General features: G+C 37.4%; 1 protein-coding gene across 1 annotated transcript in view; it reads left to right on the forward strand.

Moving 5' to 3' along the window:
* Positions 1-6,737: 6,737 nt before the first annotated feature.
* Positions 6,738-27,559, forward strand: part of LOC128664442 (ADP-ribosylation factor-like protein 3) — a 35,618-nt gene continuing 14,796 nt past the window's right edge. Inside the window, exons 1-2 of the mRNA XM_053719274.1 lie at positions 6,738-6,755; positions 25,052-25,204. Coding sequence (XP_053575249.1) covers positions 6,738-6,755; positions 25,052-25,204 — 171 coding nt within the window. The remainder of the gene's footprint in view (positions 6,756-25,051; positions 25,205-27,559) is intronic.

The following is a 27,559-nucleotide window of genomic DNA, read 5'->3' on the forward strand; positions in this document are numbered from 1 at the left end:
ACTTATAATTTACACTTACAAATTACAGCTACAATTTAGTTATAAAATACCTTTGTCAACATCTATTAAAATATAAAATAACCATATACATCATCAGCAAACCAGTATGAGAATTCAATATCCAGCGGTTTTCTTATTGGTCATGCATGAAGGAATATTCCACTATTTGCAAGGGTACAGGCCACCACATTATCTTTCTTATCCAAAAGAAAGGGTTCCAACAAAATGTCAGAGAAAATAGTCCGTGTATTTCTCTATTAGTCAAGTGAGTCTGCCCTTGAGTTTAGTGTGTAGCAGCTTTTATCAGTGATAAAACCACTCCTTCATTTCTCTGAATCACTCCAATAGAATTTGGTTATGCAGTTTGAGCGGGAGCTCACCTCTCATAGGTAACTGGGAAATGCCTCGCTCTTAACAGCCAACCCTTTTGGCTGTAATACTGGTTTTAGGCCATCGGAGACAATAGGCAGGAATGTAGTTTCATTAGCAAATACTACTACAGAAAAATATATATTTTTAAAAAGTGTTCATTTAATACACTTATATTTTATTGCTAAATAAATTATTTGGTTAATATGATATGGTATTATTTAATTTGATTTCAAGACCAAACATGGCATCATATCAATTCTATAGTACATATATATGCATATATATATTTATTATATATATATATATATATATATATATATATAACATACACATCCTCGTGCGTGTCTCACTATAATTTTCTACTCATAATATTCCAAAAGATGTACTTAAAAAGTCATATTTGTATGAGTGGACAAGTAGTATAAACCAATAATTTCAGTCAATCTTTCAGAAACCCTAACAATATTTCATTTCATGACAGATATATATATATATATATATATATATGAGCATTATTATTATTGACTATATATATTCCATCTTATTATGGCACATGTCTCAACAATGTTTAAAATATGGACCACTATCTATGACATATTAATAGGATAACTTATTGCACCTGTATTCATTCATATTTGGAAACTCACTGGTTTATCAGATGCCTGAAAGAATCAAAGAAGATGGTATTTATTCTGAAGTAAGTTGGTTAAACATTTTAAATAGGCAGTTATATATTCACTTTAGATATATTATATAAATCTTAAACACATCTCCCAGATTCATAGATATATATTAGTTATACAGTCTGAGTATTATAACTAGATCTGAAAATTATACGATTCATTTCAAATGAGCTTTTCATATGAACTTTTAACTTCCCATTGTTGATATCTGAGCTAGCAAATTTTCCCAGACGTATATGTGGATTGGACCTTCAAAAGAACTCTCATTTGTATATCATTCAAGTGCTAATTACTTACTTTCCTGAGGTACTGTTGACTTATCTGACTTAAAGTACAGACATTATCTGAGACAAATGTTCTCTTTTGAACTCTTAGGTGTCTTAAGCAGCGAGGAGGGTGGTCTGCTGTGGCTATAGCTAAATCAATTTATATAAAAGTAGATATTAAATCAAATGAAATATTAAATTATGTGATACATATGTAGTTTATCCAATGCCACTCAACAATACCCTGACAATATGTATTTTTGTAGCTATGGGTTGCCATAGGCAGCTGAAATCAGAAGGTATGTTTTTATTAAAATGAAGACCTATGGCTTAAATCATGACAGAGTGGCTGCCGCCATAAACACATTTTCACATTTCTTCACAATAGCGCTATTGTACTTTTCAGTTACCCAGACTGATATTCACGTACTTTGACCGTGACATCTAAGGCAGGTCACGTGATTCGATCTAAGCCGAGGACACCAGTATGCAGCTTAACCTGCCCGGACCCGGGGAAATCCGCCAAAGATAAGTGAAGTGTTAGCGTTACATCAAGAAGGTATAGATACTAACCGTCTTTCTCCTTCTAGCAATCCCTCTAGACGCAGTGTGATCCGCCAAGGGGAAACTGAGGGTACACAGCCTTCTTACAACAAACAAAGGTAATATCAATGTAACAACAACATGTTTTCTTGTTTACGCATATGAAGTGTACTTTCGAATACTAGAAGACGATACAGCGTAATCCACTCATTTGTGGTAATTCCATCTATCCCTATTCACTAATAGCAGTGTGGACTTGTTGTGTCATAACAACTGTTTAGCAAACCAATTTACCTAATCGATATGAGACTTTAGGTTCACCCACTCATATGAGATTTTATGTTTTTAACTGCTGATTGATTTTATCAGAGAGACGTCCCTTAATTTAGAGTGACATATTATTTAACAGTGTTATATATTATTAGATCAATAAATGAAAATACATGTTTTTTAAATTTCATTGCTCAATTGTATCAATACCTAATAGGAGTTAATTGTAGTTGTAATTGTGGTTTATTGTAGAGAGTTCTGTTGCAGTAGGCATTAATAGAGGTAGAAGTGTCCAGTGTGGTATTAGTTATTAGATAGAGGGGATCCAGTGCAGTAGGGGTTAAGTGTGGTGGTGGTTAATAGTGGAGACAGGGTCAATTATATGTAGCTATGGTATTATAGGTTAGGGGACATTGCATTTGAGGTTTTTTTTGCAGTGCATAACGAAACAGTGAAAACCAGAGAATCCACCAGTTAAAGGGACAGTATACACCAATTTTCATATACCTGCATATAATAGACACAACTATACCGAAGAATATGCACAGATACTGATATAAAAATTCAGTATAAAACCTTTTAAAAACTTATTTGGAAGCACCTAGTTTAGCACTGTTGGTGAGGTTAGGTTTGGACACCCATTGAAAGGGGCTGGGAAAGGATGAAACACTCCTCCCCTCTCCCTCACCTGCATATGGAAAGACCCATTACACAAAGAAGAGTCTGTATACATCCGTATACATTTTAAACTTTGGGGCTTGGTTAGGAGTCAGTCTGAAAATCAGCAGAATATTATTTAAAAAATAAGCAAAACTTTACATTGTTACAAAAACATTCCCAGATTGGCTACATAAATGGATTATCTATAAAACATTTATGCAAAGAAAAATCTAGCGTAGAAGCAATAGTACCCATTCTAAATTGTCACAGTGGTTGATGCAAGAGTCCAGTTTACACTGGTGTATTAATGTAACCACTCTGCAAAGCTGTCCAGAGTTAAAGATTATATGGGCACACAACAGCCTGTAATTAATTGCAATTGGATTAATATTATATACAAAAGTACCTTTTGCACGTCAAATAGAAAGTTAAGGTAGTTGCAGTTTTTCACAAGCTGCTGATAAGGGAGTCTTAGAAATGTATTTTTTATACTTTAATTGTGATCTCTGATAGGGAATTAATATTAGCAGCAGGGTTGTTGGTATTTGGCAGTAAACAGACTTAAAAAGGGACACTTTCAAGTTTCAGGTAGAGCATGCAATTTAAAGCAACTTTCCAATTTACTTCCACTAACAAAATGTGCACAGCCTTTTTATATTTAAGCTTTTTGAGTCACTCCTACTGAGCATGTGCAAGAATTAACAGAATATACGTATATGCATTTACAAGGGGAGTGCAAACAGACATAACGTTGACATTTCTCAGAAAAAAATCTACTACTCATTTGAAGTTTAATGTAACCAACCTGATGACAATACTCTGTCACCACTCAAGGGGGCGCTAATATACACAGAATATATATAGTGCTAGATCACTCCTATAATGTCAACAGATTGCAAAATAAAAAATATAGTGTATATATAGTGTGATAAAATATACAAAATGATATAACTTATCAGTCCATAGGTGAATCAATCACTGAAAAAAAGTGGTCTTTTATTCTTGAATTCACGGCAGCTCCTTCCCATATAGAAGAGGTTAACTGGAATCTGTGATGGTATAAAATAAAACACACAGAAGGGCACCTCCTAGTGTAATAAAGTACAGATGGTGTACAAATAAGTGATAACAGATGTTCATTTCAGGTACTCACAAGTGTGGCAGCACTCACTCGTGCTTAGTAGTGCATACTGGAATCTCAGAGTTTCCCAGCTCACTGTTCTTTTCCCACAGGTCTCAGTCTAGGCTGTAGTCTCCAACCACAAACAAACATGGACAGGCTCTCAGTCAAGTGATAAGTTTTAAAATCACTTTTATTAAAACAATGGTCTTTAAAAGCACAGTGTATACATATATCCCTGTGTATTAAAATGCAACTAGTTCTCAGCTAGCTTGCTGTTTCCTCAGGCATCTAACAACCTGACTGAGAGCTCAAGAATATATACTACATTTAACCAATAGAAACACATTAGGGTGGTTACACCCCTAAGCAAAGCTGTTCACCTTAATTAGATATCTATTTAACCCTTGTGTTTGTCAGGCATAGTTATTTCATGATGAAACCAATACAATATAAACACATAGTTAAAATCCAATTCCTAGATATCTTTTAATAAAAGTGATTTTAAAACTTATCACTTGACTGAGAGCCTGTCCATGTTTGTTTGCGGTTGGAGACTACAGCCTAGACTGAGACCTGTGGGAAAAGAACAGTGAGCTGGGACACTGTGAGATTCCAGTATGCACTACTAAGCACAAGTGAGTGCTGCCACACTTGTGAGTACCTGAACATCTGTTATCACATATTTGTACACCATCTGTACTTTATTACACTAGGAGGCGCCCTTCTGTGTGTTTGTTTTATACCATCACAGATTTCATTTGAAGTTTAGACTAATGGTATTGCATTGTCTTTTTATCATGCATTTGTTGATACTGCAAATATACTGTATTCACTGGTCATTTTGTCCCAATTAAATCATTGTAATTAAAAATTATCTAATATATAGCTTACATGTTTAATTCAAATTTCATTTAACTCTTGATAAATGATCTGTTAAAAAGAAAAAAGTACTCCTGTAGTATAGCTTCCATAATTAGCTCATCACTGTGTTATTCATAAATCATTACTCACAAACATGCCCAGTTTCAGTATGTAATTACTAAACAAGCATAAAGTGTACTCCTGGTGTTGGTTCATGAGTTCAAAATAGTGGTAGATGTGTGCTATAGAAAAAATAAATATTAAAAATATATATAATTGTTGTGGGTTCCACATAAAAAGCAATGAAATTGATGTCTAAATGCAAAAAAATACCCCATTCTGCTTCAGCAAGTCGTAGCAAATTGCTCAGCAGTAAAAAGCATAATGCATATTTTTTATTACTAAAAATTGGTAAGTTTACAACTACATAGGTCATATTACTATTTTAGGAGTGTCCCTATTCACTTACAAGTAGGGTTGCCACCTCGGCCATGTGTTGCTGGACACTTATGAGTTACACATGCTGTAGGGTATGCAGGGAGGAACATGCACTGTGTTGTTCATCAGCACTATTCATGTAATGTCCAGAGGCACAATATATGTTCCCCCTGTTTACCCTGCAGCATGTGTAACTCATAAGTGTCCATGAAAACATGGCCGAGGTGGCAAAACTAGTTACAAGAGAGAAAAGTCCACATGCAATAAGTAGGCTGCATCACTGAGACAGTGAGATGAGAACTCAGTAAAGGTTTTTATAGGCAGATGTCTACTTTGCCTAATGACAAATGTGGCATTGGCAGTGCAGCTCCCATTAAGAGCCAGCTTTACACTCTAAGGGGCCGATTTATGAAAGTGCGAGCAGATCATGACCGCCGCACATCGATAAATGCCGACAGCATATGCTGTTGGCATTTATCATTAGTTCTGGTGAACTGCTTGTGCAATGCTGGCCCCGGCAGATTTGCGGCCAATGGGCCGCTAGCAGGGGGTGTGAATCAACCCGATCATATGCGATCGGATGAATTGCTGTCCGCCGCTTCAGAGGTGGCGGACGATTTAAGGAGCAGCGGTCTTAAGATCGCTGCTTCTTAACTCTTGTTTCCGACAAGCCTAAAGGCTTGCACAGAAACAGCTGCAAAATCATCCCTTAAGGCACAGGTTACAGTGAACCCAGTAGTTGGAGGTCTTGAGATCTTACGTATCAAGGGACATGAAAGTTAAATATACAGTAGATAATTCCAAACTTGGGTTCATGCATTTTGCTATTTGCATCTATATGCAAACAAATATTTATTTGCAACGATTATCACAGGTTTTGTGATAACTTGTAGTGTGCATGACCCTCATAAAAAGTAGGTCATACACACACATTTTACCCACTCTTACAAAAGTGCCCTTAGTAGTATATAGTATGATGTCACTTGAACTTGGTGACCCATATGCACAGACAAAGGGAACTAGGTGTATTTTTCAAAAATGAAAAGAAAAAAAATAGAATATCTTCAAATTTAAAATAGTCTATTGTGCTTTTGAAATGTGACTTTCTTATCTATTTAATACATGACTCACCTTATTATATCTAGACTGCCCTTTGGTATATTTATTTCTGTTGAGTAGTAAAGGCAGAAGAGATATTATGAGTTTATGTCAGTTTAAAAAAAACATGATGCTCCTGGATTATTTTGTGTTGGTTACATGATTGGGTATTGTCTAACCAATCCCTAAGTGGTAACAGATGGCTGTGGGATTAATCACATAATTATTTAATACTGAGACAAACGCAGAAACAGCAGCTAAATCTGGCTTCCTAATCCTTCCACTATCCTTACCTTTTCACACTGAATACACAGTGTGGGCAGCAGGAAGGTTTGCCAGACAGCTATTCTCAAATGTGAACTCAGGAGTGATTTCCAGAAAAATTATATTTCCAGAGTAAAACCCCACGGAGGATGCTGCAGCATGGGCGGAGTTAAAAAGGTATGTTATGTCCATGCAACTTGAGCTCTGAGCAAATATAATGAATATATGTGCAGCCCTTTACAATGTATATATAGCTAGTTCCCTATTTTTATTTGATAAAGGAACGTTTAACAACTGTTCTATATAAACTGTCTAAGGAGCATATAGAAGCCTATAGGAACATTGAGTTTAAGTTCTAACTTTACAAACATATTAATGCCCAACAAATTTCTCTCATGATGCCATACTGGAAGAATTTGAAAAACTTAATTTAATATCTTTAGAAATTCTAGCTTACAGTGTAACCACTCTTTATTTCTCTTTCCATTTGTCTCTATCTCATGAAACCGTTATATAGCAATGCTCTCCCATCTTTAAAAAGCTGTCATTTACTATTTCAGAGCTTTTTTAGAATCCATAACCTTCTGAGTCATTTTATAGTGGTACATTAAAATGACGCTATTTTACTCTTAAAGGAGCACTAAAAAACACAAAAGAAGAGTTCTGCAATGCACAAATTTCATGTTAGAATTTGTAGGTTTTATCCTGCCTCCCTATTAAAAGGACAGTCTAGTCAAAATTAAACTTTCATGATTCAGATAGGGCACGTAATTTTAAACTAATTTCCAGTTTACTTTTATCAACAAATTTGCTTTGTTCTCTTGGTATTCTTTGTTGAAATGTAAACCTAGGCAGGTCCATATGCTAATTTCAAAGCTCTTGAAGGAGGCTTCTTATCTGAATGCATTTTGACAGTTTCTCACAGCTAGAGGGCATTAGTTCATGTGTGCCATATAGATAACATTGTGCTCACGCCCGTGGAGTTACTTATAAGAGGGCAGTGATTGGCTAAAATGGAAGCCTGTCCAAAGAACTGAAATAAGGGGGTAGTCTGCAGAGGCTTAGATACAAGGTAATCAAATAGGTTAAAAGTGTATCAATATAACATATATAAAGGGATTATCTATCTTATTAAACAGTAGACTGTCCCTTTAAATACTTATTCAACGTTTTTATTCACTGGCCATTATATATAATCTTTATATGTGATATATATGTGATATATATTCCTTCTGCCAGATCGGCTAGAAGCAGGTATATTCTTGAATCTCTGCTAGGGGAATCACTTGAACAATTAGTCAAGGAACCAACTCGTAAGGAAGCTATATTAGATCTAATACTTACAAACAGTGATACAGTTTCAGATGTGTCTGTAGGTGAGAACTTAGGATCCAGTGATCATCAATCTGTTTGGTTTAGTATTCATGTTCAGGAACTGTCCACCCAGACTAAAACAAAAGTTTTAGACTTTAGGACGGCAGATTTTTCATTAATGGGAGAATACCTAAAGAACTATTTAAAGGGGAAAACTCTTATTACAGGGGTTCAAGAACAGTGGGAATTTGTGAAAGGTGCCATTTTAGATGCAACCGCACACTGTATTAGACATGTCTGTAAAAGTAAAAGAAAGCGGAAACCAATTTGGTTTTCCAAAGAAGTAGCACATGCTGTAAAGACAAAAAAGATAGCTTATAAAAATTACAGACACACACAAGCAGATGATGATATGAAAATATGGAGACTCCAACAAAAAAAGACTAAGCAGTTAATTAGGAAGGTTAAAGCTCATGCAGAAGAGAAGATAGCACAGTCAGTAAAACATGGTGACAAAACATTCTTTAGATATATCAGTGAAAGAAGAAAAAATAAGGTAGGAATAGTAAAATTGAAATCAGTTGATGGTAGAATAATAGAAGGAGATAAGCAGATTGCAGACTGTCTCAATGATTACTTCTGTTCTGTTTTCACTAAAGATTGTGAAGATACAATGTCTACATTAAGGGATGCAACGCAAAATAGAAACAAGCTTAACAGTAATCTTTTTACAGAGGATGAGGTTTTGTTAGCATTATCAAAAATAAATATTACAAAGGCAGTGGGTCCTGATAATATTCATCCAAGGGTTTTAAAAGAACTTCGATCAGTGCTAACTGTCCCATTAACTGATCTGTTTAATCAGTCACTATTAACAGGAGCTGTCCCAGATGATTGGAGAATAGCAAATGTAATACCCCTTCATAAAAAGGGCAGTAGAGAAGAATCTGGCAACTACAGGCCAGTTAGTTTAACTTCAGTAGTAGGGAAATTAATGGAAAGCCTCTTAAAAGAAAGAATTATGACTTACATAAAGACAAACAATTTAGAGGACCAAAATCAGCATGGTTTTACTTCAGGGAGATCATGTCAGACTAATCTAATTGACTTCTTTGATTATGTAACAAAAGTATTAGACAAGGGAGGAGCAGTTGATGTAGCATATCTAGATTTCAGCAAAGCATTTGACACCGTCCCACACAATAAACTTATTCACAAACTATATCTCCTTGGTCTAGATTCAAAAATTGTGAACTGGGTGGAATGCTGGCTTAAGGACAGAAAACAAAGTGTCTTAGTAAATGGAGTTCATTCAGCAGAGGGGGCTGTTACTAGTGGTGTTCCTCAGGGGTCAGTTCTGGGGCCTGTTTTGTGTAACATATTTATCTGCGATATCAGCAAAGGGCTACAGGGGAAAGTATGTCTCTTTGCAGATGATACAAAAATTTGCAACAGAGTGGATGTTCCAGGGGGGGTAGACAAAATGAGAAGTGATATACAACAATTGGAGGATTGGACAAATGACTGGGGTCTAAAGTTTAACACAGCAAAGTGTAAAATAATGCATTTAGGGAAGAAAAATCCAAATGTTAATTACAGACTCAATGACACTTTACTGACTGTTACAGACGAGGAACAGGACTTGGGAATTATTATTTCAGATGATTTAAAACTTAGTAAACAATGTAGTAATGCAGCGAGTAAGGCTAGCAGAATGCTTGGATGTATTGGTAGAGGTATTTGCAGCAGAAATAGTAAGGTTCTTATGCCACTTTATAGATCATTAGTTAGGCCTCATCTTGAGTATTGTGTGCAGTTCTGGAGACCATATCTTCAGAAGGATATTAACAAACTTGAATCTGTGCAAAGGAGGGCTACCAAAATGGTACATGGTCTAAAAAATAAAAAACTTACCAGGATAGGCTCAATGACCTAAATATGTATAGCTTAGAGGAGAGAAGGGAAAGAGGTGATATGATAGCAACTTTCAAGTACATTAAAGGGTTTAGTAAAACTGAGGCTGTGGGTATTTTACATAAAATGGAAAATTCAAGAACAAGGGGTCATGAGCTCAAGCTAAAGGGTAGTAGATTCAGAAGTAATTTGAGGAAGCACTTCTTTACAGAAAGAGTGATTGATTTATGGAATAAACTTCCTCAAGAGGTAGTAGCAACAAACACTGTGGGGGACTTTAAAAATGCATGGGACAAGCATAGGGCTATCCTACGAACTAGATAAGTTTATACTGTTAGGTAAGGTCGGGCAGACTTGCTGGGCCTATGGCTCTTATCTGATCTTTATATCATGATCGCTGCATTTCTGCCAGGTCCATTGGGAATGATTTTTCTCCCATTTCTTATAATACATCGCCCAATATGTAAAAATGATAAGCGTGATTTAACTGCCAGTCGTCGTGCCACTAGTTTCCTCTCCTCCAAATCATTTGATACAATTACATGACTAAGCCATCTCTGTTTTACACATTTAGCTGAATCTTCCTTATTTGTTCCAAATGGTTTGCATGGTACTTATTTCATAGGTCTAACTTGAAAAAAAAATCTGTATGAACTTGTTTTTTTCTATCAAATCTAAATATCCCACCTCTCACTTTTTTGGCTTTCTGATGTCTCTCAAAATTGCATGCAAGTCTGACATCAATCTCAGGAAATTTTTATATTTTATTTAAAGGGAGAATAAAAACTTTTAGATTTTTATACAAACGTTTGGTTGTGCATGGAAAAACAGTTTTACAATATACTTTCAATGTTTATATTTTCACCCTTTTCGTGAAATTTAGATATGAAAATTTGGATTTTCTCATTCGCAGAACAGGAAATGTACACTCAAGGCTAACCCTACTACATATATGTCCCTAATTGGCTTCAGCAGATAACAATTAGAAAACAATAAAGCTTTCTCAGAAGCAAGCCCAGATTGGCTCCTCCAAATAATGCAAGTAGTGATGGGAGTTTGGCTATTGAAAAAAACAACTACAGCAAGCAAGAAATTAATTTGTTTTAAATATGCTACGGTATTCTATAGCAAGGCCACTATGCAAAGCAAAACGTTACAATTACTGGCACTGTGACTATAAAATAGTAGAAAAAGATTGTGCCTTAGTAACAAAGTATGCAACCTTGTGCTATGTTTTAGACATGTATTTAAAGGGGATATTGTATCTTTATATACAGTATTTTCGTTTTTGCAAAGATTGCAATAACAATATAGATGGCACAATGTGTCTATTGCAGACAGGATAAGACTTAAAGTCTTTAGAGCTTTGTGAAACACATATTGGTAATGTTGTAACAGGTCAAGTATTCCTGTATTTCTCCCATGTATTATACAGCCTAATCCATATGTTGCATTAGTAAGTAAAGTATTGTATTTTCTCATAGTTTACCAATCTAAGGCCTAGATTTGGAGTTTGGCGTTAGCCGTGAAAACCAGCGTTAGAGGCTCCTAACGCTGGTTTTAGGCTAACTCCGGTATTTGGAGTCACTCAAAAAAGGGTCTAACGCTCACTTTTCAGCCGCGACTTTTCCATACCGCAGATCCCCTTACGTCATTTGCGTATCCTATCTTTTCAATGGGATCTTTCTAACTCCGGTATTTAGAGTCGTGTCTGAAGTGAGCGTTAGATATCTAACGACAAAACTCCCGCCGCAGAAAAAAGTCAGTAGTTAAGAGCTTTCTGGGCTAACGCCGGTTCATAAAGCTCTTAACTACTGTACTCTAAAGTACACTAACACCCATAAACTACCTATGTACCCCTAAACCGAGGTCCCCCCACATCGCTGCCACTCGATTAAAAATTTTTAACCCCTAATCTGCCGACCGCCACCGTTATACTTATGTACCCCTAATCTGCTGCCTTTAACACCGCCGACCCCTGTATTATATTTATTAACCCCTAATCTGCCCCCCTCAACGTCGCCTCCACCTGCCTACACTTATTAACCTCTAATCTGCCGACCGCAAAGCGCCGCCACCTACATTATAGCTATGTACCCCTAATCTGCTGCCCCTAACACCGCCGACCCCTATATTATATTTATTAACCCCTAATCTGCCCCCCACAACGTCGCCTCCACCTGCCTATGCTTATTAACCCCTAATCTGCCGACCGGACCGCACCCCTACTATAATAAAGTTATTAACCCCTAATCCGCATCACTAACCCTATAATAAATAGTATTAACCCCTAATCTGCCCTCCCTAACATCGCCGACACCTAACTTCAAACATTAACCCCTAATCTGCCGACCGGAGCTCACCGCTATTCTAATAAATGTATTAACCCCTAAAGCGAAGTCTAACCCTAACACTAACACCCCCCTAAGTTAAATATAATTTTAATCTAACGAAATTAATTAACTCTTATTAAATAAATTATTCCTATTTAAAACTAAATACTTACCTGTAAAATAAATCCTAATATAGCTACAATATAAATTATAATTACATTGTAGCTATTTTAGGATTAATATTTATTTTACAGGCAACTTTGTAATTATTTTAACCATGTACAATAGCTATTAAATAGTTAATAACTATTTAATAGTTACCTAGTTAAAATAATTACAAAATTACCTGTAAAATAAATCCTAACCTAAGTTACAATTAAACCTAACACTATACTATCATTAAATTAATTAAATAAAATACCTACAATTACCTACAATTAAACCTAACATTACACTATCAATAAATTAATTAAATACAATATGTACAAATAGCTACAATGAAATAAACTAACTAAAGTACAAAAAATAAAAAAGAACTAAGTTACAAAAAATAAAAAAATATTTACAAACATAAGATAAATATTACAACAATTTTAAACTAATTACACCTACTCTAAGCCCCCCAATAAAATAACAAAGACCCCCAAAATAAAAAATGCCCTACCCTATTCTAAATTACTAAAGTTCAAAGCTCTTTTACCTTACCAGCCCTGAAAAGGGCCCTTTGCGGGGCATGCCACAAGAAGTTCAGCTCTTTTTCCTGTAAAAAAAAGCATACAATACCCCCCCCCAACATTACAACCCACCACCCACATACCCCTAATCTAACCCAAACCCCCCTTAAATAAACCTAACACTAAGCCCCTGAAGATCATCCTACCTTGTCTTCACCTCACCAGGTATCACCGATCCGTCCTGGCTCCAAAATCTTCATCCAACCCAAGCGGGGGCTGGCGATCCATCATCCGGTGGCTGAAGAGGTTCAGAAGAGGCTCCAAAGTCTTCATCCTATCCGGGAAGAAGAGTAGATCCGGACCGGCAACCATCATCTTCCAAGCGGCATCTTCTATCTTCATCCGATGAGGACCGGCTCCATCCTGAAGACCTCCGACGCGGACCCATCTTCATCCGGCGACGTCCAACTGAAGAATGACGGTTCCTTTAAGGGACGTCATCCAAGATGGCGTCCCTTGAATTCCGATCGGCTGATAGGATTCTATCAGCCAATCGGAATTAAGGTAGGAATATTCTGATTGGCTGATAGAATCAGCCAATCAGAATCAAGTTCAATCCGATTGGCTGATCCGATCAGCCAATCAGATTGAGCTCGCATTCTATTGGCTGATCGGAACAGCCAATAGAATGCGAGCTCAATCTGATTGGCTGATCGGATCAGCCAATCGGATTGAACTTGATTCTGATTGGCTGATTCCATCAGCCAATCAGAATTTTCCTACCTTAATTCCGATTGGCTGATAGAATCCTATCAGCCAATCGGAATTCGAGGGACGCCATCTTGGATGACGTCCCTTAAAGGAACCTTCATTCGGCTAGTAGGCGTCGGGAGAAGAGGATGTTCCACGTCGGATGGAAGATGATGGCTCCCGAAGAAAGAAGATTGAAGATGCCGTTGATAGAAGACTTCATCCGGATCATGGACCTCTTCAGCTCCCGCTTGGATGAAGACTTCATCCGGATCATGGACCTCTTCAGCTCCCGCTTGGATGAAGACTTCAGCCGGATCATGGACCTCTTCAGCCCCCCTCTTGGGCTTGGATCAGGACATCGGAGGAGCTCTTCAGGACGGATCGGTGAACCTGGTATGGTGAAGATAAGGTAGGAAGATCTTCAGGGGCTTAGTGTTAGGTTTATTTAAGGGGGGTTTGGGTTAGATTAGGGGTATGTGGGTGGTGGGTTGTAATGTTGGGGGGGGTATTGTATGTTTTTTTTACAGGCAAAAGAGCTGAACTTCTTGGGGCATGCCCCGCAAAGGGCCCTGTTCAGGGCTGGTAAGGTAAAAGAGCTTTGAACTTTAGTAATTTAGAATAGGGTAGGGCATTTTGTTATTTTGGGGGTCTTTGTTATTTTATTAGGGGGCTTAGAGTAGGTGTAATTAGTTTAAAATTGTTGTAATATTTTTCTTATGTTTGTAGATATTTTTTAATTTTTTGTAACTTAGTTCTTTTTTATTTTTTGTACTTTAGTTAGTTTATTTCATTGTAGTTATTTGTAGATATTGTATTTAATTAATTTATTGATAGTGTAGTGTTAGGTTTAATTGTAGGTAATTGTAGGTATTTTATTTAATTAATTTAATGATAGTATAGTGTTAGGTTTAATTGTAACTTAGGTTAGGATTTATTTTACAGGTAATGTTGTAATTATTTTAACTAGGTAACTATTAAATAGTTCTTAACTATTTAATAGCTATTGTACCTGGTTAAAATAAATACAAAGTTACCTGTAAAATAAATATTAATCCTAAAATAGCTACAATGTAATTATAATTTATATTGTAGCTATATTAGGATTTATTTTACAGGTAAGTATTTAGCTTTAAATAGGAATAATTTATTTAATAAGAGTTAATTAATTTCGTTAGATTAAAATTATATTTAACTTAGGGGGGTGTTAGTGTTAGGGTTAGACTTAGCTTTAGGAGTTAATACATTTATTAGAATAGCGGTGAGCTCCGGTCGGCAGATTAGGGGTTAATAATTTAAGTTAGGTGTCGGCGATGTTAGGGAGGGCAGATTAGGGGTTAATACTATTTATTATAGGGTTAGTGAGGCAGATTAGGGGTTAATAACTTTATTATAGTAGCGCTCAGATCCGGTCGGCAGATTAGGGGTTAATAAGTGTAGGCAGGTGGAGGCGACGTTGTGGGGAGCAGATTAGGGGTTAATAAATATAATATAGGGGTCGGCGGTGTTAGGGGCAGCAGATTAGGGGTACATAGGGATAATGTAAGTAGCGGCGGTTTACGGAGCGGCAGATTAGGGGTTAAAAAATATGCAGGGGTCAGCGATAGCGGGGGCGGCAGAATAGGGGTTAATAAGTGTAAGGTTAGGGGTGTTTAGACTCGGGGTACATGTTAGGGTGTTAGGTGCAGACATAGGAAGTGTTTACGCATAGCAAACAATGGGGCTGCGTTAAGAGCTGAACGCGGCTTTTTTGCAGGTGTTAGGTTTTTTTTCAGCTCAAACAGCCCCATTGTTTCCTATGGGGGAATCGTGCACGAGCACATTTTTGAGGCTGGCCGCTTGCGTAAGCAACTCTGGTATCGAGAGTTGAAGTTGCGTTAAAAATGCTCTACGCTCCTTTTTTGGAGCCTAACGCAGCCTTTATGTGGACTCTCAATACCAGAGTTATTTTTATGGTGCAGCCAGAAAAAAGCTGGCGTTAGCTACGCGGGTCTTTACCGACAAAACTCTAAATCTAGCCGTAAGACTTATATAAGAGATCCTCCAAATTATAATACCCTCTTTGCTCTGTGGGATATATAACCCACTTTTATTACACCGTAAAAATAAAAAATCTGCCACCTGGGGCATAATGAAATATCCAATAATTATTGTTATCATTCATACTATATGGTATTAAAGTATTGATACGGAAAATCCGCTTTGACTCCCTCTGCAATAACACTGTTTTAATTTCACCTCCCCTAATATCCAATCACAGTTTCTCTTTGTGCTCCCACCATGAAAGTTTAAAAAATGTTTAGCGACTGTTGTAAGATGGTTAGTCATCCTTGTACCTAGTGTTCTTGTCGTCATGCCAACGTAAAACATGCCACATGCACACAACACACAATATATGATCGGTGATCACTTGTTATTTTCTCCATGTGTGTACATATTTTACATCCACCACATGTAATAGAGCCATTATAAATTGGCGTCTTATTAGCATTTCAAAGTGACTATAGGTGAGTTGTTCACTCAAATTTCGAGCTCTCCTATATGTAAATTTCTGTTTATCTGGCTTACCCAGTAGGCGTTTATAATGGTTTTCATTTATCAGCTGTCTTTTTGAATCCTGAATATAAAATTCAGTTGGCCAAATCATTATGTAGCCCCACTTATCAGTTTGCTGAATTTGTACATGTGTCCAATTTTTTATCTCCATGAGGGCCAGTCTCTTACTCCTAGTCAGATTGCCTTCAAAGCTATGGGCCCCATCCGATGTGCAGCGTCGCCCGCAGAAGCCGGCGACGCCAAATTTTGCGCGGGTTTGGTATCACATATACGGTGTAACATAGAAGTTACGCTCGTATATTTCTGCCTTCGCCCGTAGTTTTTTCTACCCATAGGCTAACATACAAAACCCGCGCAGTTTGGTATCCAATATACAGTGAAAGGACTTACGTAGCGAAAATGGAGAAATCTTACTCCATTTTTACCTCAAAACAAAATACAGGCATAGCAAGCCTTACGCCGAGTATTGGAGCCCCGTAACTCCCTAAAATGCCTGCAAAATAAAACCTAACGCATGTGCAATATCTATCTACCTGTCAACCGCAATCCCCCACCGCAATCCCTAATAAAGTGTTTAACCCCTAAACCGCCGCCACTTACATTAAATGTATTAACCCCTAATCTGAGCCCCCTACACCGCCGCCCCCTATATTAACTATATTAACCCCTAATCTGAGCCCCCTACACCGCTGCCACCTATATTAACTATATTAACACCTAATCAGAGCCCCCTACACCGCCGCCACCTATATTAACTTTATTAACTCCTAATCTGAGCCCCCTACACCGCCGCCACCTATATTAACTATATTAACCCCTAATCTGAGCCCCCTACACTGCCGCCACCTATATTAACCCCTAAACCTAAGTCTAACCCTAACACCCCCTAACTTAATTATTTAAATAAATCTAAATAATATTAATATTATTAACTAAATTATTCCTATTTACAACTAAATACTTACCTATAAAATAAACCCTAAGATAGCTACAATATAATTAATAATTACATTGTAGCTATTTTAGGGTTTATATTTATTTTACAGGTAACTTTGTATTTATTTTAACTAGGTACAATAGCTATTAAATAGTTAATAACTATTTAATAGCTACCTAGTTAAAATAATTACAAAATTACCTGTAAAATAAATCCTAACCTGTTACCATTACACCTAACACTACACTATCAATAAATTAATTAAAAAAATACAATTATCTAAACTAAAATACAATTAAATAAACTAAACTATATTACAAAAAAAACACACTAAATTACAAAAAATAAAAAAATATTACAAGAATTTTAATCTAATTACACCTAATCTAAGCCCCCTAATAAAATAAAAAAGCCCCCCAAAATAATAACATTTTCCTAAACTATAGCCCTTAGAAGGGACTTTTGCGGGGCATTGCCCCAAAGTAATCAGCTCTTTTACCTGTAAAAAAAAGAACACCCCCCCATTACAACCCACCACCCACACACCCCTACTCTAAAACTCAACCGATCCCCCCCTTAAAAAAAAAAAAAAGTCTAACACTCAAGTGCTCCTTACCTGTCCTGAAGACCGGCGGAGAAGGTCCTGTTCCAGGCGGTGAAGTCTTCTTCCAAGCGGCGACCTCTTCTTCTTCCAGGAACCAGCCGGCGCGGAGCGGAGCGGAGGAGTTGAAGACCGATGACCGCGAAGCTGAAGACCGTCCACTGTGGAACTGAAGACCAGCGATGCTGGAACTGAAGATCGGCGATGCTGGAACTGAAGACCGTGGAGCCATGGAGCGTGGAGGATCCTCTTCATACGATCTCCGCCGTACACTGAAAAGGAATTCAAGGTACACGATTTAAAATGGCGTCCCTTGAATTCCTATTGGCTGATTTGAGCCTTCAAATTCAAATCAGCCAATCGGATGAGAGCTACTGTAATTCTATTGGCTGATTTGAATAGCCAATAGAATGTCAGTAGCTCTTATTCTATTGGCTATTCAAATCAGCCAATAGAATTACAGTAGCTCTCATCCGATTGGCTGATTTGAATTTGAAGGCTCAAATCAGCCAATAGGAATTCAAGGGACGCAATTTTTAATCATGTACTTTGAATTCCTATTTAGTGTACGGCGGAGATCGTATGAAGAGGATCCTCCACGCTCCATGGCTCCGCGGTCTTCAGTTCCAGCATCGCCGATCTTCAGGTCCAGCATCGCCCAGTCTTCAGTTCCAGAGTAGACGGTCATCAGCTCCGCGGTCATCGGTCTTCAACTCCTCCGCTCCGCGCCAGCTGGTTCCTGGAAGAAGAAGAGGTCGCCGCTTGGAAGAAGACTTCACCGCCTGGAACAGGACCTTCTCCGCTGGTCTTCAGGACAGGTAAGGACCACTTGGGGGTTAGACTTAGGTTTTTTTTTAAGGGGGGATTGCGTGGGTTTTAGAGTAGGGGTGTGTGGGTGGTGGGTTGTTCTTTTTTTTTTTTACAGGTAAAAGCTGATTACTTTGGGGCAATGCCCCGCAAAAGGCCCCTTTAAGGGCTGGTAATAGAGCTGATTACTTTTTAAATTTAGTTTAGGGTAGGGAAATTTTATTAGTTTGGGGGTTTTTTTTTATTTTATTAGGGGGCTTAGATTAGGTGTAATTAGCTTAAAATTCTTGTAATCTTTTTTTATTTTTTGTAATTTAGTGGGGGGGTTTTGGTAATATAGTTTAGTTTATTTAATTGTATTTCAGTTTAGATAATTGTAGTTTATTTAATTAATTTATTGATAGAGTAGTGTTAGGTATATTTGTAACTTAGGTTAGGATTTATTTTACAGGTAATTTTGTAATTATTTTAACTAGGTAGCTATTACATAGTTATTAACTATTTAATAGCTATTGTACCTAGTTAAAATAAATACAAAGTTACCTAGTAAAATAAATATAAACCCTAAAATAGCTACAATGTAATTATTAATTATATTGTAGCTATCTTAGGGTTTATTTTACAGGTAAGTATTTAGTTTTAAATAGGAATAATTTAGTTAATAATATTAATATTATTTAGATTTATTTAAATAATAACTAAGTTAGGGGGTGTTAGGGTTAGACTTAGGTTTAGGGGTTAATATAGTTAATATAGGTGGTGGCAGTGTTGGGGGCTCAGATTAGCGGTTAATATAGTTAATATAGGTGGCGGCGGTGTAGGGGGCTCAGATTAGGGGTTAATATAGGTGGCGGCGGTGTAGGGGGTCAGATTAGGGGGTAATACATTTAATGTAGGTGGCGGTGGGGGCCGGGGGCGGCGGTTTAGGGGTTAATACTAGGATAGGTTTATTGCGGTGTGGGCTTTGGCGGTTTAGGGGTTAATAATTAGGCTTATTGCGTTGTGGGGGGTTGTCGGTCTAGGGCTTAATACATTTATTGTTAGGAGTGAGAGGGGGGATTGCGGATAGAGAGGTATACGTGTCGGGCTATTTTTGGGAGGCGTGTTAGACAGTTATGGGAGATTTAAGACTTTAGTTAGTTTTTTTAGGTGGCGGCAGTTTCTAAAGTGCCGTAAGTCACTGACGACTCCAGAAATTTGTACTTACGCTTATTTCTGGACATCGCTAGTTTGTCCGACTTACGGTACTTTAGCAACTGTCGGTGCCGTATATGTAATAGCCCGATGTGCGAGGTGAAACTACGGGCGGCGCAGGTTTCCACGCTTGCGCCAAAATCTGCGCCGTATATCGGATCGCGCCCTATATTTTTAAGTGTTCATGGACAAGATATATTTTACTTACGCTTATTTCTGGACATCGCTAGTTTGTCCGACTTACGGTACTTTAGCAACTGTCGGTGCCGTATATGTAATAGCCCGATGTGCGAGGTGAAACTACGGGCGGCGCAGGTTTCCATGCTTGCGCCAAAATCTGCGCCGTATATCGGATCGCGCCCTATATTTTTAAGTGTTCATGGACAAGATATATTTAAAAACCATATTTTAAAAAGTTACAGTTTGTGGTGATATATTACGGGGAGGGGGGGGACAAAGTGAGATTTTAAGTTCAAAATTGTACACCAGTTGGTGTCAGTGGATGTACCTATCAATTTTTCAAATTCCTCCAACAGTGATACCTGATCATTTACTGCTTGCTGATCAGCAGTATTTAGTGTTTCATATTTGCTATCACTTTTTAAATTATTTTTAAGTCAAACTTTTCTAGTAAATAAGTGGACATCCTTAAACTCTTAATGAACAAGGACGTGCCAGGCACATCCTACAAGAAAAAAAACGGTCGTTAATGACCAAGGACGTGCCTGGCACGTCCTCTGGGGGTTCATACAGTGGAAGCGATCGTGATCGCTTCCAGACGCATTCAAGGTATTGCAGTGATGCCTCATCCTGTGTCCCTCAAGTGCGCACAATTGTGTTGGAGCGCACGAAGGGGCAGGAGGAATGCATTTAAATGCATTCAAATGTATGGGAAGGAGGGAGAGGGAGGGGGGAATTAATGTTGAAAGGGATCTGGGCGGGGGTAGGAAATTGAGGGGGGCTCAACTACAGAAACATTAGTTTTTAGATAAAAAATAATAATAAAAAAACATTTTGTTCAGCAAACTGGGTACTGGAAGACAGTTGCCAGTACCCAAGATGGCGGCATATAGGTAGAGGGGGGAGGGTTAGAGAGCTGTTTGGGGGGGGTTAGGGAGGTTAGGGGCTAAGGGGGGATCCAACACTGCAGAATAAATATTTAAAAAAAATGCCTTTTAATTTAGTACTGGCTGACTTTCTGCCAGTACTTAAGATGGCAGTGACAATTGTGAGTTGGGGGAGGGAAGAGAGCTGTTAGGGAGGTTAGGGGCTAAGGGGGGATCTAGCACTGCAGAGTAAATATTAAAAAAAATGCCTTTTAATTTAGTACTGGCTGACTTTCTGCCAGCACTTAAGATGGCAGTGACAATTGTGAGGTGGGGGAGGGAAGAGAGCTGTTTGAGAGTTGTCAGGGAGGGATCAGGGGATGGGATGTGTCAGGTGGGAGGTTGATCTCTACACTAAAGCTAAAATTAACACTACAAGCTACCTAATTTACCCCTTCACTGCTGAGCATAATACAAGTGTGGTGCGCAGCGTAATTTAGCGGCCTTCTAATTACCAAAAAGTAATGCCAAAGCCATAAATGTCTGCTATTTCTGAAAGGGGATCCTAGAGAAGCATTTACAACCATGTATGTCATAATTGCACAAGCTGTTTGTAAATAATTTCAGTGAGAAACCTAAAGTTTGTGAAAGTTAAAAAAAAAAATTTATTTGATCGCATTTGGCGGTGAAATGGTGGCATTAAATGTACCAACATGGTCCTAGATCTGTCTACTAATATACAGGGAGTGCAGAATTATTAGGCAAGTTGTATTTTTGAGGATTAATTTTATTATTGAACAACAACCATGTTCTCAATGAACCCAAAAAACTCATTAATATCAAAGCTGAATAGTTTTGGAAGTAGTTTTTAGTTTGTTTTTAGTTATAGCTATTTTAGGGCGATATCTGTGTGTGCAGGTGACTATTACTGTGCATAATTATTAGGCAACTTAACAAAAAACAAATATATACCCATTTCAATTATTTATTTTTACCAGTGAAACCAATATAACATCTCAACATTCACAAATATACATTTCTGACATTCAAAAACAAAACAAAAACAAATCAGTGACCAATATAGCCACCTTTCTTTGCAAGGACACTCAAAAGCCTGCCATCCATGGATTCTGTCAGTGTTTTGATCTGTTCACCATCAACATTGCGTGCAGCAGCAACCACAGCCTCCCAGACACTGTTCAGAGAGGTGTACTGTTTTCCCTCCTTGTAAATCTCACATTTGATGATGGACCACAGGTTCTCAATGGGGTTCAGATCAGGTGAACAAGGAGGCCATGTCATTAGATTTTCTTCTTTTATACCCTTTCTTGCCAGCCACGCTGTGGAGTACTTGGACGCGTGTGATGGAGCATTGTCCTGCATGAAAATCATGTTTTTCTTGAAGGATGCAGACTTCTTCCTGTACCACTGCTTGAAGAAGGTGTCTTCCAGAAACTGGCAGTAGGACTGGGAGTTGAGCTTGACTCCATCCTCAACCCGAAAAGGCCCCACAAGCTCATCTTTGATGATACCAGCCCAAACCAGTACTCCACCTCCACCTTGCTGGCGTCTGAGTCGGACTGGAGCTCTCTGCCCTTTACCAATCCAGCCACGGGCCCATCCATCTGGCCCATCAAGACTCACTCTCATTTCATCAGTCCATAAAACCTTAGAAAAATCAGTCTTGAGATATTTCTTGGCCCAGTCTTGACGTTTCAGCTTGTGTGTCTTGTTCAGTGGTGGTCGTCTTTCAGCCTTTCTTACCTTGGCCATGTCTCTGAGTATTGCACACCTTGTGCTTTTGGGCACTCCAGTGATGTTGCAGCTCTGAAATATGGCCAAACTTGTGGCAAGTGGCATCTTGGCAGCTGCACGCTTGATTTTTATCAGTTCATGGGCAGTTATTTTGCGCCTTGGTTTTTCCACACGCTTCTTGCGACCCTGTTGACTATTTTGAATGAAACGCTTGATTGTTCGATGATCACGCTTCAGAAGCTTTGCAATTTTAAGAGTGCTGCATCCCTCTGCAAGATATCTCACTATTTTTGACTTTTCTGAGCCTGTCAAGTCCTTCTTTTGACCCATTTTGCCAAAGGAAAGGAAGTTGCCTAATAATTATGCACACCTGATATAGGGTGTTGATGTCATTAGACCACACCCCTTCTCATTACAGAGATGCGCATCACCTAATATGCTTAATTGGTAGTAGGCTTTCGAGCCTATACAGCTTGGAGTAAGACAACATGCATAAAGAGGATGATGTGGTCAAAATACTAATTTGCCTAATAATTCTGCACTCCCTGTATATATATATATATGTATATGTGTGTGTGTGTGTGTGTGAAGGGTTATTCAGGAATTCCTGACAGATATCAGTGTTACAATGTAATTATCGCTAATTTTGAAAAAAAAGAATGGTTTGGAAATAGTGCTACTTGTACTTATTGCCCTATAACTTGCAAAAAAAGCAAAGAACATGTAAACATTGGGTATTTCTAATTTCAGGAGAAAATGGAGAAACTATTTAGCATGGGAATTTTTTGGTGGCTTTAGATGCGTAAGAGATTTTGGGGGTCAAAGTTAGAAAAAGTGTGTTTTTTTCCATTCTTTTTTTCATAATATTTTATAATTTTCTTTATAGTAAATGATAAGATATGATAAAAAAAATAATGGTATCTTAAAAAATTAAATTTAATGGCGAGAAAACGGTATATAATATGTGTGTGGGTACAGTAAATGAGTAAGAGGAAAATTACAGCTAAACACAAACACTGCAGAAATGTAAAAATAGCCCTGGTCCCTAACGGTAAGAAAATTAAAACATTATCTGGTCACTAAGGGATTATTATCCTCAAATTTAAATGTTAGTCGTGGGAACAAATGACAAACATTTTTCAGGGACTGAGATCTGTGTATCTGAAAGTGTCTTGTCAGAAAGGTTAATAATGTTTAATTCAGAATTCCTTATTTTTTGTTGTTCTGGGATTTCTGATGGAACCTCAACTGTCTCCTTGTGCAGGGACTTTTCCTTCCCCTTCTTGTTCTTCTACTCCTAAAGGGACATTGGGGTTATTAGAGTGGGGTTTAATCCTATTTTTTAAAATATATTATATTTCCATATTTCCATTATCCAATACTTCATTATCTGTATTGTCTCCTTCTTTGTCAGAAAAATCAGAATCAGTATTATTTACTGTGAGACCAGAGGTAAACTTTATCATTTGCATAATCTGGCTATTTTTCTTTCCTTTCTTTCAGAAATAAATTTAGCAATTTTTTTCTACCTCCCTTTTATTTTTTTATAGGATTTTTGGAAATCTTTCACTTCATAACGTTTTAACTCCTCACTCATTTTGGATATCTCACCTGTTATTTAATTTAATTTATCCAATTCATGTTCAACCAGATATCACTCTGTGATAGCCCCCTCCCATTTGGTTTTAAATTTTGGTTTAAAATCATTCTATAGCAAGGCAACATAAATATCTTGTAATTTACAAGGTGTTGTGTCCTTGGATCATTGCCATCTGCTGCTGAAGCCAATGTTTGTTTACTCAGGAGAACATCAGGTTATATGGATCCCATGGTTACATTGTTTCTTAAGAGAATTTTCAATTTAATGGTCAGTTCAATCTTCAGAGTTCTACAGATTAGTTCATCTTCAGATATCCCTTTCTTCCCCATACAATCTGTAGAACAAAGAAAAGACCGAGACAATTAAAGTATGAGGCAAAAGTTGTGTTGCCATTTCTGTCTACTTGCTTACCTTGCCCCATGCAGTATCCTCATTCTTTACCAAATATGACTTCCATCATGTCTTTTATCCTGATTTTCCAGCCAATTGCTGAGCAGTTCCAGAGGTTGCTGAACATCTAATGTTTTCAAATGACTGGGAAGAACATTCCCTCAGCCCAGGATCAATATAAGGCTTGTGGTGACCATTTGTTTAACCATGCACCTACTTTTGGGGACAAACTGTGTCTGTCATAAATAACTTTTCTTCTACCTCTAAGAAGCTTGCCCCTATATTTGCTGGTCCTTTTGTTATTTCTGCCCAGAATAATATTGTCAATTCCAAGATCCATCTACATTCTTCTTATTAATCCTGTCTTTTGTGCCTCTATTTTCAATCCATTTTTTCCCAATATCAGTCCTTGCTTTTTGTAGAACATTTTACATAAATAAGATGCCAAAGTATTGTGACTTTAAATTGATACTATAATGCACTGGAGGATTGTGACACCGCAATATATTAGAAAATTATTTGTGAAACATGTTCTTTTAGTATAAAAGTTAGATTTTTAATAATTGTAGCCATTTTGTAAATCTTAGCAATTGTGTTTTCAGGGTTTGTTGTCCCTTGTAGAAGAACTGAAAAGTGTAGAAGATATAAATTCAGATGATATAAGAATTGTGTTGCTTGGCTTAGACAATGCCGGCAAAACAACGATTCTGACCCAACTTGCACTGGAAGAAATAAACAACATCACACCAACACAGGTAAGTTAGCTGAGCCAGCTCATGTTTTTCTACCACAGTAGGTGAATATACACTAAAAGGAAGCAACACCTTGCTTACCCTTCCTCTTCCTCATGTCACCTTTCTTTTTTAAAAACTGGATTGTTTAAACATTAGTGAACCTTTCTCTTCTGCCTTTACCTAGAACAATATGCTTACTCCTGTCAGCCTCTTTACTGTGTATTTTCATGGTGTCCTTCAGGTTTCTTCTGTATAGCTCATAGTAAAGCTTTGCTTGTGCCCAGCTAATTGCTAGTTGTCCTTGTCAGTCAAGAATGGGGGAAGAGTTTGATTAACAGGGGAAAATAATACAGTGAAATTGAGAGTAGAATAGCAGTGGAGGTAAAACATGGTAATAGATGAGAATGAAAGATGGAATAATGAGGGATCTGTAAACAATGATTGAAAACACTGTTACAATCCGCTGCTTTTTCTTTCACCCTCCACATCACCCGCCTAAATACTATTTGGGTTTAATCTGCAGCATTCTGAACTTTCTTCAAGCCTTAAAGGGCCATTATACACTCATTTTTCTTTGCATAAATGTTTTGTAGATGATCTATTTATAAAGCCCATAAAGTTTGTTTTTTAAAAAAAATGTATAGTTTTGCTTATTTTTAAATAACATTGCTCTGATTTTCAGACTACTAGCCAAGCCCCAAAGTTTTATTTGAATACCGTCAGCTACCTACTCCAGCTTGCTCCTGTTTGTGTAAAGGGTCTTTTCGTTTCCTAAAGAAGGGGGGGGGAGTGTCTTATTTCCCACTTGCAGTGGGCTTTCCAGTAACCTTTTCAACAGAGCTAAACTGAAAGCTTCTAAGTACGTTTTTAAACCATTTTATGCTGGATTTTTATATCCGTATCTGTGCATCTTATTCTTTATAGTAGTGTCTATTACATGCAGTTATATGAAAATGAGTGTATACTGTCCCTTTAAATGTACATAGAGATCCCCATGTGTGTCTGATTTAGTCTGTAAAATGATACTGACATGTAACTGCACCACACACTGCCAGGGAGAGTACCTGCCACTTGGGACAACAGAAAGTAACACATATCTCGCTAAAGGACGGATCATTTGAAGACTGTTTACTTATAAGCAGTAGCAGACCTACTCAACAGAGAGCGCTGGTGCAAAATTTTTGTTGGGGCCCACCCAAAAGTTAAAGGGACACTGAAACCAAATTGTTTTCTTTCATGATTCAGATAGAGCATGAAATTTTAAGCAACTTTCTAATTTACTCCTATTATCAAATTTTCTTTATTCTCTTGGTATCTTTATTTGAAATGCAAGAATGTAAGTTTAGATGCCGGCCCATTTTTGGTGAACAACCTAGGTTGTCCTTGCTGATTTTTGGATAAATTCATCCACCAATCAAAAACTGCTGTCCAGAGTTCTGAACCAAGAAAAAAGCTTAGATGCCTTCTTTTTCAAATAAAGATAGCAAGAGAACAAAGAAACATTGATAATAGTAGTAAATTAGAAAGTTGCTTAAAATTGCATGCTCTAGCTGAATCATGAAAGAAAAAATTTGGGTTTAGTGTCTCTTTAACTCAGTAGTAAGTAATAATATACATGCTGCTCTGTATAATGATTTTGCGGATAGATACATAGATGTATAGATAAATATATGGACCTGCAACCTGCATAAATAAAAAAAAGTACCCTGCATTAGGGTTGTACACATTCTGATAGACTAGCTGCTATGCCCCCCCTCCACCACTTGGGCCCTGGTGCTTCAATGGTAGTTCTGCCCTCACTTATAAGTACTGTGAGTTTTGTTTCCAGTCATTAGTATTTTAAAAATGAGATCATTGTTCTCAAAGTGAGAAAAATTCCCTTGTTACTCCTTACCTGAAAACGATGGAGAACTCTGGTTTACAAGATCAATAGAAATAAAGAAAACACTTATTACAAACCTTAAAGGGACAGTCAAGTCCAAAATAAACTTTCATTATTTAAATAGGGCATGTCATTTTAAACAACTTTCCAATTTACTTTTATCACCAATTTTGTTTTGTTCTCTTGGTATTCTTAGTTGAAAGCTAAACCTAGGAGGTTCATATGCTAATTTCTTAGACCTGAAGGCTGCCTCTTATGTGAATGCAATTTGACAGTTTTTCCCCCACTAGAAGGCGTTAGTTCATGTGTGTCATCTAGATAACATTGAGCCCACACACATAAAGTTACCTAGGAGTAAGCACTGATTGGCTAAAATGCAAGTCTGTCAAAAGAACTGAAATAAGGAGGCAGTTTGCAGAGGCTTAGATACAAGGTATTCACATAGGTAAAAACTGTATTTTTATAACTGTGTTGGTTATGCCAAACTGGGGAAT

This window comes from Bombina bombina, chromosome 6 (assembly GCF_027579735.1).
Source record: "Bombina bombina isolate aBomBom1 chromosome 6, aBomBom1.pri, whole genome shotgun sequence".
Classification (NCBI taxonomy): Eukaryota; Metazoa; Chordata; class Amphibia; order Anura; family Bombinatoridae; genus Bombina; species Bombina bombina.